At 45.2% G+C, this 16,398-nt stretch overlaps 1 protein-coding gene across 5 annotated transcripts in view; it reads right to left on the reverse strand.

Moving 5' to 3' along the window:
• Positions 1-16,398, reverse strand: part of ptprn2 (protein tyrosine phosphatase receptor type N2) — a 266,847-nt gene that overhangs the window by 206,941 nt on the left and 43,508 nt on the right. For all 5 annotated transcript variants that reach the window (XM_090199919.1, XM_090199918.1, XM_021563054.3 and 2 more), the window contains exon 2: positions 12,965-13,015. In XM_090199919.1, coding sequence (XP_090056045.1) covers positions 12,965-13,015 — 51 coding nt within the window. The remainder of the gene's footprint in view (positions 1-12,964; positions 13,016-16,398) is intronic.

The raw sequence follows: 16,398 nt of genomic DNA on the forward strand, positions 1-16,398 counted from the left end.
GCTCTCACAGTCTGCGCCCTATAACGGCAAAGTGCAGACCTGACCCTCTTCCAGGTGCGCTCGCAACGTTGGACAAAAGCCTGAGCGGAGGGGACGCTGGACTCGGCGAACTGAGATGAGAACAACGGAGGCTGGTACCCGAGGCTACTCTGAAAAGGAGATAGCCCGGTCGCAGACGAAGGAAGCGAGTTGTGGGCGTATTCTGCCCAGGGGAGCTGTTCTGACCAAGACGCAGGGTTGCGAAAAGAAAGACTGCGTAAGATGCGACCAATAGTCTGATTGGCCCGTTCTGCTTGACCGTTAGACTGGGGGTGAAAGCCGGAAGAGAGACTGACGGAAGCCCCAATCAAACGGCAAAACTCCCTCCAAAATTGAGACGTGAATTGCGGACCTCTGTCCGAAACGACGTCTGACGGAAGGCCATGAATTCTGAAAACATTCTCGATGATGATTTGTGCCGTCTCTTTAGCAGAAGGAAGCTTAGCAAGGGGAATGAAATGAGCCGCCTTAGAGAACCTATCGACAACCGTAAGAATAACAGTCTTCCCCGCTGACGAAGGCAGTCCGGTGACAAAATCTAAGGCGATGTGAGACCACGGTCGAGAGGGAATAGGAAGCGGCCTGAGACGGCCGGCAGGAGGAGAGTTACCGGACTTAGTCTGCGCGCAGACCGAACAAGCAGCCACGAAACGACGCGTGTCATGCTCCCGGGTGGGCCACCAGAAACGCTGGCGAATGGAAGCAAGCGTACCCCGAACGCCAGGGTGGCCGGCTAACTTGGCAGAGTGAGCCCACTGAAGAACGGCCAGACGAGTAGGAACGGGAACGAAAAGAAGGTTCCTAGGACAAGCGCGCGGCGACGGAGTTTGAGTGAGTGCTTGCTTTACCTGCCTCTCAATTCCCCAGACAGTCAACCCGACAACACGCCCCTCAGGGAGAATCCCCTCGGGGTCAGTGGAGGCTACTGAAGAACTGAAGAGACGAGACAAAGCATCAGGCTTGGTGTTCTTAGAGCCCGGACGATAAGAAATCACAAACTCGAAACGAGCGAAAAACAGCGCCCAACGCGCCTGACGCGCATTAAGTCGTTTGGCAGAACGGATGTACTCAAGGTTCCTATGGTCAGTCCAAACGACAAAAGGAACGGTCGCCCCCTCCAACCACTGTCGCCATTCGCCTAGGGCTAACCGGATGGCGAGCAGTTCGCGGTTACCCACATCATAGTTACGTTCCGACGGCGACAGGCGATGAGAAAAATACGCGCATGGGTGGACCTTGTCGTCAGAGAGGGAGCGCTGAGAAAGGATGGCTCCCACTCCCACCTCTGACGCGTCAACCTCGACAACGAACTGTCTAGAGACGTCAGGTGTAACAAGGATAGGAGCGGATGTAAAACGATTCTTGAGGAGATCAAAAGCTCCCTGGGCGGAAACGGACCACTTAAAGCACGTCTTGACAGAAGTAAGGGCTGTGAGAGGAGCTGCCACCTGACCGAAATTACGGATGAAACGACGATAGAAGTTCGCGAAGCCGAGAAAGCGCTGCAGCTCGACGCGTGACTTAGGGACGGGCCAATCAATGACAGCTTGGACCTTAGCGGGATCCATCTTAATGCCTTCAGCGGAAATAACAGAACCGAGAAATGTGACGGAGGAGGCATGAAAAGTGCACTTCTCAGCCTTCACAAAAAGACAATTCTCTAAAAGGCGCTGGAGGACACGTCGAACGTGCTGAACATGAATCTGGAGTGACGGTGAAAAAATCAGGATATCGTCAAGGTAAACGAAAACAAAGATGTTCAGCATGTCTCTCAGGACATCATTGACTAATGCCTGAAAGACAGCTGGAGCGTTAGCGAGGCCGAAAGGAAGAACCCGGTATTCAAAGTGCCCTAACGGAGTGTTAAACGCCGTCTTCCACTCGTCCCCCTCCCTGATGCGCACGAGATGGTAAGCGTTACGAAGGTCCAACTTAGTGAAAAAACCTGGCTCCCTGCAGGATCTCGAAGGCTGAAGACATAAGAGGAAGCGGATAACGATTCTTCACTGTTATGTCATTCAGCCCTCGATAATCTATGCAGGGGCGCAGAGACCCGTCCTTCTTCTTGACAAAAAAAAAACCCCGCTCCGGCGGGAGAGGAGGAGGGGACTATGGTACCGGCGTCAAGAGCTACAGACAAATAATCTTCGAGAGCCTTACGTTCGGGAGCCGACAGAGAGTATAGTCTACCCCGGGGGGGGGTGGTTCCCGGAAGGAGATCAATACTACAATCATACGACCGGTGTGGAGGAAGAGAGGTGGCCCTGGACCGACTGAACACCGTGCGCAGATCGTGATATTCCTCCGGCACCCCTGTCAAATCACCAGGCTCCTCCTGTGAAGAAGAGACAGAGGAAACAGGAGGGATAGCAGACATTAAACATTTCACATGACAAGAGACGTTCCAGGAGAGGATAGAATTACTAGACCAATTAATGGAAGGATTATGACAAACTAGCCAGGGATGGCCCAAAACAACAGGTGTAAAAGGTGAACGAAAAATTAAAAAAGAAATGGTTTCACTATGATTACCAGAAACAGTGAGGGTTAAAGGTAGCGTCTCACGCTGAATCCTGGGGAGAGGACTACCATCCAGGGCGAACAAGGCCGTGGGCTCCTTTAACTGTCTGAGAGGAATGTCATGTTCCCGAGCCCAGGTCTCGTCCATAAAACAGCCCTCCGCCCCAGAGTCTATTAAGGCACTGCAGGAAGCTGACGAACCGGTCCAGCGTAGATGGACCGACAAGGTAGTGCAGGATCTTGAAGGAGAGACAGGAGTAGTAGCGCTCACCAGTAGCCCTCCGCTTACTGACGAGCTCTGGCCTTTTACTGGACATGAAGTGACAAAATGACCAGCGGAACCGCAATAGAGACAGAGGCGGTTGGTGATTCTCCGTTCCCTCTCCTCAGTCGAGATGCGGATACCTCCCAGCTGCATGGGCTCAGCACCCGAGCCGGCAGAGGAAGATGGTAGTGATGCGGAGAGGGAGGCGACGGAGAGCGCGAGCTCCTTTCCACGAGCTCGGTGACGAAGATCAACCCGTCGCTCAATGCGAATAGCGAGTTCAATCAAGGAATCCACGCTGGAAGGAACCTCCCGGGAGAGAATCTCATCCTTTACCTCTGCGCGGAAACCCTCCAGAAGACGAGCGAGCAAGGCCGGCTCGTTCCAGCCACTGGAGACAGCAAGAGTGCGAAACTCAATAGAGTAGTCTGTTATGGATCGATTGCCTTGACATAGGGAAGACAGGGCCCTGGAAGCCTCCTCCCCAAAAACAGATCGATCAAAAACCCGTATCATCTCCTCCTTAAAGTCTTGATACTGGTTAGTACACTCAGCCCTTGCCTCCCAGATTGCCGTGCCCCACTCACGAGCCCGTCCAATAAGGAGAGATATGACGTAGGCGACACGAGCAGTGCTCCTGGAGTAAGTGTTGGGCTGGAGAGAAAACACAATATCACACTGGGTGAGGAACGAGCGGCATTCAGTGGGCTCCCCAGAGTAACACGGCGGGTTATTGATTCTGGGCTCCGGAGATTCGAAAGCCCTGGAAGTGGCCGGTGGATCGAGGCGGAGATGGTGAACCTGTTCTGTGAGGTTGGAGACTTGGGTGGCCAGGGTCTCAACGGCATGTCGAGCAGCAGACAATTCCTGCTTGTGTCTGCCTAGCATCGCTCCCTGGATCTCGACGGCTGAGTGGAGAGGATCCGAAGTCGCTGGGTCCATTCTTGGTCGGATTCTTCTGTTACGATGCGTGAATGAGGACCCAAAAGCGAATCAACTTAAACAGAGCTTCTTTAATTACCAAACATAGGTAGGCTCAGATGGACCGGCAGATTCCGACAGGACAGGACAAGGTTACAGCAAACATGACGACAGTCTGGTTCAGGCATGACTGACACAAACAAACAAGAATCCGACAAGGACAGGAGCAGAAACAGAGAGAGATATAGGGACCTAATCAGAGGGAAAACAGGGAACAGGTGGGGAACGGGGTGAATGGGTAGTTAGAGGAGACAAGGGACAGCTGGGGGAAAGCGGGGGAGAAAAGGTAACCTAACACGACCAGCAGAGGGAGACAGGGTGAAGGGAAAGGACAGAGACAAGACAACATGACAGTACATGACAGTTCTACTGTATTGTTGATTGTATGTTTTGTTTATTCCATGTGTAACTCTGTGTTGTTGTATGTGTCAAATTGCTATGCTTTATCTTGGCCAGGTCGCAGTTGAAAATGAGAACTTCTCAACGAGCCTACCTGGTTAAATAAAGGTGAAATATATATTTTTAAATAAAAAAAAAACAAAAAAAACACCCTGGACCCACTCCAATTCGCAAACTGCCTCAACAGAGCCGCAGATTACGCAATATCAATTGCACTCCACACTGCCCTTTCCCACATGGACAAGAGGAACACCTATGTGAGAATGCTGTTCATTGACTACAGCTCAGTGTTCAACACCATACTGCCCTCCAAGCTCATCACTAAGCTAAAGACCCTGGGACTGAACACCTCCCTCTGCAACTGGACCCTGGACTTCCTGACAGGGCGCCCCCAGGTGATGAGGGTAGGCAAAAATGCATCCGCCATGCTGACCCTTAACACGGGGGCCCATCAGGGGTGCATACTTAGTCCCCTCCTTTACTCCCGGTTCACTCATGACTGCATGGCCACACATAACTTCAACACCATCATAAAGTTTGCAGATGTGATGACGGTGGTAGGCTTGATCTCCGATGACAATGAGACAGCCTATAGGGTTGTAAGAGGTCAGCCTATAGAGGTCAGAAACCTGGCAGTGTGGTACCAGAACAACAACATCTCCCTCAACGTCAGCAAGACAAAGGAGCTGAACTCGTGGACTATAGGAAATCGAGGGTCGAGCACGCCCCCCTTCACATTGATGGGACTCTAGTGGAGCGGGTCGAAAGCTTCAAGCCTCAGGAGAGAGCATATTAACTGTCTGCATCACCGCTTGGTGTGGCAACTTCTTGACATCTGACCGCAAGGCAAGACAGAGGGTAGTGTGTACAGCCTGGTACATTACTGGGGCTGAGTTCCCTGCCATCCAGAACCTCTATACCAGGCGGTGTCAGAGGAAGGTCCTAAAAAGACTCCAGCCACCCAAGTCATAGACTGCTCTGCAACCGCACGGCAAGCGGTACCGATGCACCAAGTCTGGAACCAACATGACCCTGAAGAGCTTCTACCCCCAAGCCTTAAGACTATCTGCACTGACCCTTTTTCATACTAACATTTTTGTCTCATCTCATCACATACGCTGCTGCTACTGTTTTATTATCTGTCACATTATTCCTAGTTATATGTACTGTATAAATGTACCTCAATTACCTCGTAATTCTGCACATCAACTCGGTACTGGTACCCCGTGTATATAGCCACGTTTTAAATGACGTGGAATAAAGATAAAACACCAGGTAAAATCCCAGCTGGGAGCACATATTACACAGGTTTTAAGGCCTCGGCACTGGCTGCCTGTGAGTTTTAGAATACATTTTAAGATGGGTTTTTAAACAAATTGGTTTTTAAATGAATCCACGATGGTGTACCCCAATACATGTCAGGTCCCTCAGGTCCTCCGGCACTGGCCTTTTTAACTACCCCAAAGAGTAAGACCAAGAGGCATGGAGAGGCAGCCTTTAGTTACCATGCACCCAGCCTCTGGAATATCCTTTTAGCTTCGCATTCCTTCAGGTGCTTTTGAGACGTTCAATTTGTATTGTTATTCTTTTGTTTTTGATCATCTTACGTTAGTTGTGTGGTAAATATTTCAGTTTTATTTTCATTGTTTTCATTCGTTTTTCTCCCTGTAACGCAATGTGTGTTCCATGTCTGAAATGTGCTGTATAAATAAAGCTGGATTTGATTTGATTTGATCATTGCCCATTGTGAATTTATTATTAACTTTATTATTATGTGTTTTACTTTTCTAGTATCTCTCTAATTTCTTTCTCTCTGCATTATTGGGAAGGACCCATAGGTAAGCCTTTCACTGTTAGTATACACATGTTGTTTACGAAGCATGTGACAAATAATAGTTGATTTGAGACATTTATAACAAAAAATGTTCAGGACAAAGAGGTAACATGTCTCAAAATGACAGGGGCAAGGGCCACAACAACATGAGGTGTTTGAACAAACCATTGGGTTCTGACCTCAAACACTGATCAAGGCTACAGGAGCTTTCAGCTGGCAACAAATCAATATATGTGTCCACACATTACATGCATGAGCATTGGTAAAGCCCAACAGTGGGCTAACCGTAATCAGTAGAAATTCATCTCAATCAAGCAAATTGAAAATTTAATTATGTTAAACATACAACAATAACTAATCCATTTAATTCAACTGGAAAAGAAGAGGCTAAATATAGATAGAATCTCTGTAGCGCTGTATTGTAAAGCCATCCTTTGCGTCTCAAATGGCACCCTATTCCCTATATAGTGCACTACTTTTGACCAAAATGAATGCACTATATAAAGAATGATGTGCATTTGGGACACATACATAGAGTTGTTTTGAATGTGTGTGAGGCCTTTGAAAATAAGGTGGAATGTTGATTGACAGATATAGGTCGTTATCACTAAAACGTCACAATACGGTGCAGAGCATTCGATTTGGCTGCTGGGGTGCAAGGAGACGCCGCAGCTCTGCTAAAACCATTGACAACAACGTGCCGTTTTGATGGGATGGTTTAGTAAATGTTACAACTATTTTGTTTTAATATCATCACCTCTTCAAGAGCATAGTCAGAACTATACATTTACGATTATTCCACATTTAGCTCTAATCAAATCAAAGTTTATTTGTCACGTGCGCCGAATAAAACAGGTGTAAAACTTACAGCTTACTTAAAGGCTCTAACCAATGGTGCCAAAAAAAGGTGTGTGTGTGTGTGTGTGTGTGTGTGTGTGTGTAGGTAGGTAAGTAAATAAATAAAACAACAGTAGAAAGACATTTGAAAAAAGAGTAGCAAGGCTACATACAGAAACCTGTTAGTCAGGCTTATTGAGGTAGTATGTACATGTAGGTATCGTTAAAGTGACTGTGCATATATGATGAACAGAGAGTAGCAGAAGCGTAGAAAGTGCTGTTGGCACGTGGTGGGACACAATGCAGATAGCCCGGTTAGCCAATGTGCGGGAGCACTGGTTGGTCGGGCCAATTTAGGTAGTATGTACATGAATGTATAGTTAAAGTGACTAAACATCTAAGATAAACAGAGAGTAGCAGCAGCGTAAAAGAGGGGTTGGGAGGGGGGCACACAATGCAAATATTCCAGGTAACCATTGGTTACCTGTTCAGGAGTCTTATGGCTTGGGGGTAAAAACTGTTGAGAAGCCTTTTTGCCCTAGACTTGGCACTCCGGTACCATTTGCCATGTGGTAGTAGAGAGAACCGTCTATGACTGAGGTGGCTGGGGTCTTTGACCATTTTTAGGTCCTTCCTCTGACACCACCTGGTGTAGAGGTCCTGGATGGCAGGCAGCTTTGCCCCAGTGATGTACTGGGCCGTACGCACTACCCTCTGAAGTGCCTTGCAGTTGGAGGCCGAGCAATTGCCGTACCAGGCAGTGATGCAACCGGTGCTCTCGATGTTGCAGCTGTAGAACCTTTTGAGGATCTCAGGACCCATGCCAAATCTTTTTAGTTTCCTGAGGGGGAATAGGCTTTGTCGTGCCCTCTTCACGACTGCCTTGGTGTGTTTGGATCAATCCGTCTGGCCCCGCAGCCTAGTGTATGTTGACCTGTTTAAAGGTCTTACTCACGTCGGCTACGGTGAGCGTGATCACACAGTCGTCCGGAACAGCTGATGCTCTCATGCATGCCTCAGTGTTGCTTGCTTCGAAGCGAGCATAGAAGTGATTTATCTCGTCTGGTAGGCCCGTGTCACTGGGCAGCTCGCAGCTGTGATTCCCTTTGTAGTCTGTAATAGTTTGCAAGCCCTGCCACATCCGACGAGAGTCGGAGCCGGTGTAGTATGATTCAATCTTAGCCCTGTATTGACGCTTTGCCTGTTTGATGGTTTGTCGCAGGCATAGCGGGATTTCTTGTAAGCTTCCGGGTTAGAGTCCCACACCTTGAAAGCGGCAGCTCTACCCTTTAGCTCAGTGCGAATGTTGCCTGTAATCCATGGCTTCTAGTTGTGGTATCGTCGTCACTGTGGGGACAACGTCCTCAATGCAATTATTGATAAAGCCAGTGACTGATATGGTGTATTCCTCAATGTCATCGGGAAGAATCCCGGAACATGTTCCAGTCTGTGATAGCAAAGGTCATCCTCTATCAAGTAACTGCATGCTTTTCATGATCAGTAAAAATCAATTGATCATGTGGTTTCAGATACGTGATGGTAGCCAATCCATTTGGCATGTAGCTAGCTAGCTAACGTGTCATTTAGCTTGCTTCATCAGAGGTTAGGCTTTTGGAAAGAGCTTGACATTGGAAAGTCCTTGTCCTGGTAAAGTTGTCAGTCAGACTAGTGTCCTCACCACTACGGATGGCAAGCAAATATAGCCATCTACTTTATCTCCTGAAATTTAGCTTGTTAACTAGCCATATGGATGCAATCTGTTATTAGCTATTTGACATGGTCCATCAATCAATGTAGGCTATCATGTCTGTCAGCAGCAATCGGGATTAAACACTCAAAGTTGAAAAGGGGATAGTGTTTGCTAACTTCGCTAGGTAGGTACGTTGGTTGGAATACATTAGGTCTACTTACCACATTATGTTTAGCCAACTGTACAAACTTTCTACCGGTAGCTTGCAAAGTAAACATTATCAGCTAACAGTACATCGGCAATTGCCCCCTTCTCCTGCTTGACAGGCAGATCCCACAAAGGATGGGAAATTAACTAAAACCACTCATACTTGTCAGGTATGGTTCACTTTTATTTTATATCACTCAAATATCCAATTAATGGGTGCCAATACTGAGAGCAATCGTGAGACTACCCTTTGAATTTACATGACCAATTATTGATGTTTACTGATCATGAAAGCATGCAGTTACTTGCTGTATTACGCTGATGAGAGACCTAGAGGTAAATGTGCACAATCGTTTTGCATGGAATAATCGAAAATCTGTAGTTCTGACTATGCTCTTCAAAACGTGATGGCATTACAACCATATTTATTTAAGAATGATTTAAAAACGCCATGCAGTTGTCAATGATTTTAGCGGAGCTTGGGGTCTCCATCCCCCCCAACAGGCAAATCATACACTCTGCACCTTATTGTGATGTTTTATTGACAATGACCTATAACTGGCTTATCTGCTAAATGTAAAGAATTCTCAATCCATACATTCCATCCTTTACCCATTGTGACAGACAGAATCCCACAACCGGTAAAGCAATTTAACTGTAAGCACTGATGCTTTAGGACAGTGGTCACCAAACGGTCGATCGTGATCGACTGGTCGATCACCAAGGGATTCCTAGTTGATCGTGAAACATTTATTTTTTATTTATTGTACTTTTTACCCCGTTTTCTCCCCAATTGGTAGTTACAGTCTTGTCCCATCGCTGCAACTCCCATACGGACTCAGCGTGCATGAGCCACAAGAGTTGCTAGAGCGCGATGGGACAAGGACAAACCATCCCCTAACCCAGATGACGCTGAGCCAATTGTGCGCCGCCTCATGGGTCTCCCGGTAGTGACAGAGCCCGGGATCGAACTAGGATCTTTAGCACCTATAGACACCTGTACCTTGTCAGATTGAGAGTTGAAATGTATTACATTTTGAGTTTGCATCCTAATATTACACTTTACATACATCACAGAAGACTGAAATATAACAAAACCGTTTGACATAGAAACACCGACATTTCCACGTTCTACAACAATTATGTTAATTATGAAATTATGAAAAATATGAATAACATTCCACCCTTGAGGCCACAAGGTCATTTGATTGCAAGAAAGGGCTACTAGAAACAGGTTGACCTGGGGGGCGCATCAAGCACATAACCACTGCACCTTATGCTTCTCACACAAGTATCTGGCGTAAAGGCGATGTTCGTTTTCTTTGTTATTAAGTGCTCACCAGAAACAGACACCTGGATACAAAACATCTTGCACTCAAAAACTATGGAATCTCTTTTCCTGTGAGCTTTCATTTGCCATTCACAATGAGGAAAAGGCACCGATGATTCCCCCTATCTTCTGATGTCTCTAGTTAATGGAGACACTAAGAGTTTCAAAGAAAATTCTCAGCCATGGAAAAGGGGCCACATCCTGGTGAGGGGTGTGAAATTAGTTCTTTATAGAAATCTCCCTCCTGTGTCACTGACCGCCATGCCAGCGGCTAAACTGAATGAGAAACAGAGTAAGGTTGAACCAGCCTAAAATAATCCAGGTTAGTTCTTCAGGGACCGAGAGTGGAGAACAAGTGGCAGAGGTACAACCACACACCCTTCTCACAGTGTTATTCATTAGGAGTGAATGAGTCTATACACAGAGCAACAGAGCATAATCTTAGATACGGATAAGAGAGCCCACGTAAATCATTTTCTTAAGATTTTAGATTGGGAGTTAGATTGATGGAGATCCAATGTAAGTGTTCCTTTGCAAGCTTCACCTCATTTGAAGATTGATTTCATCATGAGCTAATTTGGGCTAAATGAAGCGAGCTGCGTTCATTCAAACTAAATAACATTAAAGCCCAGACGTTGAGTCATTATGTTTATTGGTGTAAAGAAAAATCCGAAACGCAAACACACACAGATGTGAAGTCTAGGCCAGGGATCTGTTAGAAGTATATGACAGAGAACATGTATAAAGCGTCTCAGAGTAGAAGTGCTGATTTAAGATCAGGTTTGCCATTTTAGATCACGATGAAGCTGGACAAGTTAGAAGTTGATCCTGGATCAGCACTCCTACTCTGAGATGCTTGACACATACCAGCCCCTCAACGACTATCAGGACAATTTCCTATGGGGAATACATTAAGCTTAACCTTAACATTAACCTTAACGACGCTGCCTTCTGGTCATCCACACGTTTGTGTTGTGTATGCAATTGTACACGATTCTTCCCAAAGGCCAAATGAATAAAGCCTCAATGTTTCCCCCCTCACTCTATGTCATGAACTTTCATAGCTAGATTCAAAGTAAATGTAGGAGCATAGAGAGGCAATTCATTCTATACTCTACTGTATGTATAACCATGAGAACTTGATTGAGAAACATAGGTTCTGTTGAGGTTGCTGTGTGATCAAAAAACCCTAGAAATATTTGTAATTTCTTTCCATTTTATTTATGTTTTGTCCTAAGAACCTTGTGCTTCTCTCACACCTGACTCATCAGCTATGTTTGAGCTGAATGTACGGGGCCTTCGGAAAATATTCAGACACCTTGACCTTTTCCACATTTTGTTACGTTACAGCCTTATTCTAAAATTGATTTTTTTTTAAAGAATCCTCAGCAATCTACACACAATACCCCATAATGACAAAGCGAAAACAGGTTTTTAAACATTTTTGGAAATTTATGAAAATGTAAAAACAGAAATACCTTATTTATAGAAGTATTCAGACCTTGCTATGAGACTCAAAATTGATTGATCATCCTTGAGATGTTTCTACAACTTGATTGGAGTCCATCAGGTAAGGTAATTTCAATTGATTGGACAGGATTTGGAAAGGCACATAGCTGTCTATATAAGGTCCCACAGAGCAAAAACCAAGCCATGTGTTTGAAGGTATTGTCCATAGAACGCCGAGACAGGATTGTGTCAAGGCACAGATCTGGGGAAGGGTACCAAAACAATTCTGCAACATTGAAGATCTCCAAGAACACAGTGGCCTCCATCATTCTTAAATGGAAGAAGTTTGGAACAACCAAGACTCTTCCTAGAGCTGGCCGCCCGGCCAAACTGAGCAACCAGGGGAGAAGGGCCTTGGTCAGGGAGGTGACCAAGAATCTGATGGTCACTCTGAAAGAGCTCTAGAGTTCCTCTGTGGAGATGGGAGAACCTTCCAGAAGCCACTCCGCAGTAAAATGCATGACAGCTCGCTTGGAGTTTTCCAAAAGGCACCTAAAGACTCTCAGACCATGAGAAACAAAATTCTATGGTCTGATGAAACCAAGATTGAACTCTTTGGCCTGAATGCCAAGTGTCACGTCTGGAGGAAACCTGCCACCATCCCTATGGTGAAGCATGGTGGTGGCAGCATCATGCTGTGTGGATGTCTTTCATCGGCAAGGACTGGGAGACTAGTCAGGATCGAGGGAGCAAAGTGCAGAGAGTTTCTTGATAAAAACCTGCTCCAGATCACACAGGACCTCAGACTGGGGCAAAGGTTCATCTTCCAACAGGACAATGACCCTAAGCACACAGCCAAGACAACGCAGGAGTGGCTTCAGGACAAGTCTCTGAATGTCCTTGAGTGTCCCAGCCAGAGCTCAGACTTGAACCCAATCGAACATCTCTGGAGACCGTAAAATAGCTGTGCAGCAACGCTCCCCATTCAACCTGACAGAGCTTGAAAGGATCTGCAGAGAGGAATGGGAGAAACTCCCAAAATACAGGTGTGCCAAGCTTGTAGCGTCATACCCAAGAAGACTTGAGGCTGTAATCACTGCCAAAGGTGCTTCAACATAGTACTGAGTAAAGGGTCTGAATACTTATGCAAATGTGATATGTCAGCTTTTATTTTTAATACATTTGCTCAGGCCCTATGGGCCCTGGTCAAAAGTAGTGCACTATAAAGGGAATAGGGTGCTATTTGGGATGCAGGCTTAGTTTCCCCCCGGTAGTGATGAAAAGCAATGAGTGCTTTAGAATAGTGTGTGTGAGTTGATACCACCACGGAAGGGCTGCTGTATAATGACGGTGGTGGGTGGTTGGTTGATTGTCACTTCTCAGAATAGAACCCTTTGAAGCTGGCTGGCTTACCATTAGCGCAGAACTCGTAAGGTGTACAGAGCTCATCCTCGAACAGGCAACCTGAAACAGAGAGAGAAATGCAAACTTAGAACACAATTTACAACACATCACAATCATTCTCAAAGGACATTACACTTCAAATCAAAGGTTGCCAGGCGTTTTCAGACCTCTAGCAGTCTAATGCATGATGAAACCACATCCCACGATATCGGTTGTTTAGATTGAGCTATATGCCTCCACCCCGAATGAATGGAAAAGATAAGCACTTAATAAAGTAAAAACAGGAAACTAGACAGTGCACATGTTTTCCATTCATTTGGAATTAGCTGGATCTGCACAATAGTCTCCTTTTTAAGACTGAATGTATCTGAAAAATATTCATTTGTGAGTGAAACATCTCCTTAGCAAAGCACAAGTTTTAATTGACTAAAGTATTAAACAAGTTCCCTGACATTTTGTCCAAAAGGTTAATGCACCATTAAAGATTTGATCTTCCCAATAAAGTGTTGGTGTCTGATCACATTCATCAAAGTCTCCTTACTACAGAGAAAGGGGCTAATCAAAAAGCCAGCCAGTCAGGCAGTAAATCAATTATTTAATCCACACACAGAAAAGAAAAATATAAATAGAACATTAACAACAACAACTGATGGCATAGGCTACATCATGTCCCTTTTGGGAGTAGGATACAGAGGCACACAGCACCATGATACACCACTGCACTGTGCCTTTAGTTTCAAGACTGACCTCCACGCAAGTGTGTTTCATAAGCGCCAGCTGCCAGACAAATATTACACTCATAGAAAAAAGGGTACCAAAAGGGTTCTTCGGCTGTCCCCACAGGAGAACCCTTTGGGGTTCCAGGTAGAACCCTTTTGGGGTCCATGTAGAACCCTCTGTGGAAAGGGTTTTACATGGACGCTAAAATAGTTTTCCTGGAACCAGAAGGGGTTCTTCAAAGGGTTCCCCTATGGGGACAGCCAAAGACCCCTGTTATGTTCTAGATAGCACATATTTTTCTAAGAGTGACCTTAATTGACTTTAACAATTTTGGGTGCATCAGTGCCACCAAATTAGATTTTGTGCACCACCCTATCTGACAACTTTTTTCATTACACTGGCTACTTCAGATTATCAGGAACACACTGTAATGCCCAATGGTACCGCTATCTATCACCAATTAGCCAGATTCCTTCCTCTGTCCTGTCTGGGTCTAACATCCCCGGTCCATGGGCAATGTTCTTCCCCTATATAATTATTAATGAACATTAATGCAGACTGAGCGAGGCTGGGTGTTCTTGTTCCAGGCGGAAAAATTAACAGATGGCTGGAGCTTCTGGGTTACAGGTCCTGGTGGCCATATTTCACACTGAAGACACAGGGATCAGACTGTGCTTTTAACTCTTTTTAATGAATTTTTATCTTATTAAAACTTCTTAGGGCTGCAATCCCGTTAACGGGATCGATGTGACAACAGCCAGTGAAAGTGCAGGGCGACCTTTGGACCTTTGATGATCTTCATCAGATGACACTCATAGGACTTCATGTTACACAATACATGTATGTTTTGTTTGATAAAGTTCATATTTATATAAAAAAATCTCAGTATACATTGGCACGTTACGTTCACTAGTTCCAAAAACATCTGGTGATATTGCAGAGAGCCACATCATTTTACAGAAATACTCATCATAAATGTCGATGAAAATACAATTGTTAGACATGGAAATATAGATACAGTGGGGGAAAAAAAGTATTTAGTCAGCCACCAGTTGTGCAAGTTCTCCCACTTAAAAAGATGAGAGAGGCCTGTAATTTTCATCATAGGTACATTTCAACTATGACAGACAAAATGAGGAAAAAAAATCCAGAAAATCACATTGTAGGATTTTTAATGAATGTATTTGCAAATTATGGTGGAAAATAAGTATTTGGTCAATAGCAAAAGTTTATCTCAATACTTTGTTATATACCCTTTGTTGGCAATGACAGAGGTCAAACGTTTTCTGTAAGTCTTCACAAGGTTTTCACACACTGTTGCTGGTATTTTGGCACATTCCTCCATGCAGATCTCCTCCTCTCCAAGAGCAGGCTGTTGCTGGGCAACATGGACTTTCAACTCCCTCCAAAGATTTTCTATGGGGTTGAGATCTGGAGACTGGCTAGGCCACTCCAGGACCTTGAAATGCTTCTTACGAAGCCACTCGTTCGTTGCCCGGGCGGTGTGTTTGGGATCATTGTCATGCTGAAAGACCCAGCCACGTTTCATCTTCAATGCCCTTGATGATGGAAGGAGGTTTTCACTCAAAATCTCACGATACATGGCCCCATTCATTATTTCCTTTACATGGATCAGTCGTCCTGGTCCCTTTGCAGAAAAACAGCCCCAAAGCATGATGTTTCTACCCCCATGCTTCACAGTAGGTATGGTGTTCTTTGGATGCAACTCAGCATTCTTTGACCTCCAAACACGACAAGTTGAGTTTCTACCAAAAAGTTATATTTTGTTTTCATCTAACCATATGACATTCTCCCAATCTTCTTCTGGATCATCCAAATGCTCTCTAGCAAACTTCAGACAGGCCTGGACATGTACTGGCTTAAGCAGGGGGACACGTCTGGCACTGCAGGATTTGAGTCCCTGGCGGAGTAGTGTGTTACTGATGGTAGGCTTTGTTACTTTGGTCCCAGCTCTCTGCAGGTCATTCACTAGGTCCCCCCGTGTGGTTCTGGGATTTTTGCTCACCGTTCTTGTGATAATTTTGACCCCACGGGGTGAGATCTTGCGTGGAGCCCCAGATCGAGGGAGATTAACAGTGGTCTTGTATGTCTTCCAATATCCTAATAATTGCTCCCACAGTAATTTATTCAAACCAAGCTGCTTACCTATTGCAGATTCAGTCTTCCCAACCTGGTGCAGGTCTACAATTTTGTTTCTGGTGTCCTTTGACAGCTCTTTGGTCTTGGCCATAGTGGAGTTTGGAGTGTGACTGTTTGAGGTTGTGGACAGGTGTCTTTTATACTGATAACATTTTCAAACAGGTGCCATTAATACAGGTAATGAGAGGAGGACAGAGGAGCCTCTTAAAGAAGAAGTTACAGGTCTGTGAGAGCCAGAAATCTTGCTTGTTTGTAGGTGACCAAATACTTATTTTCCACCATAATTTGCAAATAAATTCATTAAAAATCCTACAATGTGATTTTCTGGATTTTTTTTCATCATTTTGTCTGTCATAGTTGAAGTGTACCTATGATGAAAATTACAGGCCTCTCTCATCTTTTTAAGTGGGAGAACTTGCACAATTGGTGGCTGACTAAATACTTTTTTGCCCCACTGTATACCTCTTCTTAATGCAACTGCTGTGTCAGATTTTTTTAAAACTTTACGGAAAAAGCAAACCATGCAATAATCTGAGAACAGCGCTCAGAAAAGAAAAAAAATG

Source organism: Oncorhynchus mykiss, chromosome 15 (assembly GCF_057628025.1).
Source record: "Oncorhynchus mykiss isolate SJ-2025 chromosome 15, ASM5762802v1, whole genome shotgun sequence".
In the NCBI taxonomy this organism is placed as follows: Eukaryota; Metazoa; Chordata; class Actinopteri; order Salmoniformes; family Salmonidae; genus Oncorhynchus; species Oncorhynchus mykiss.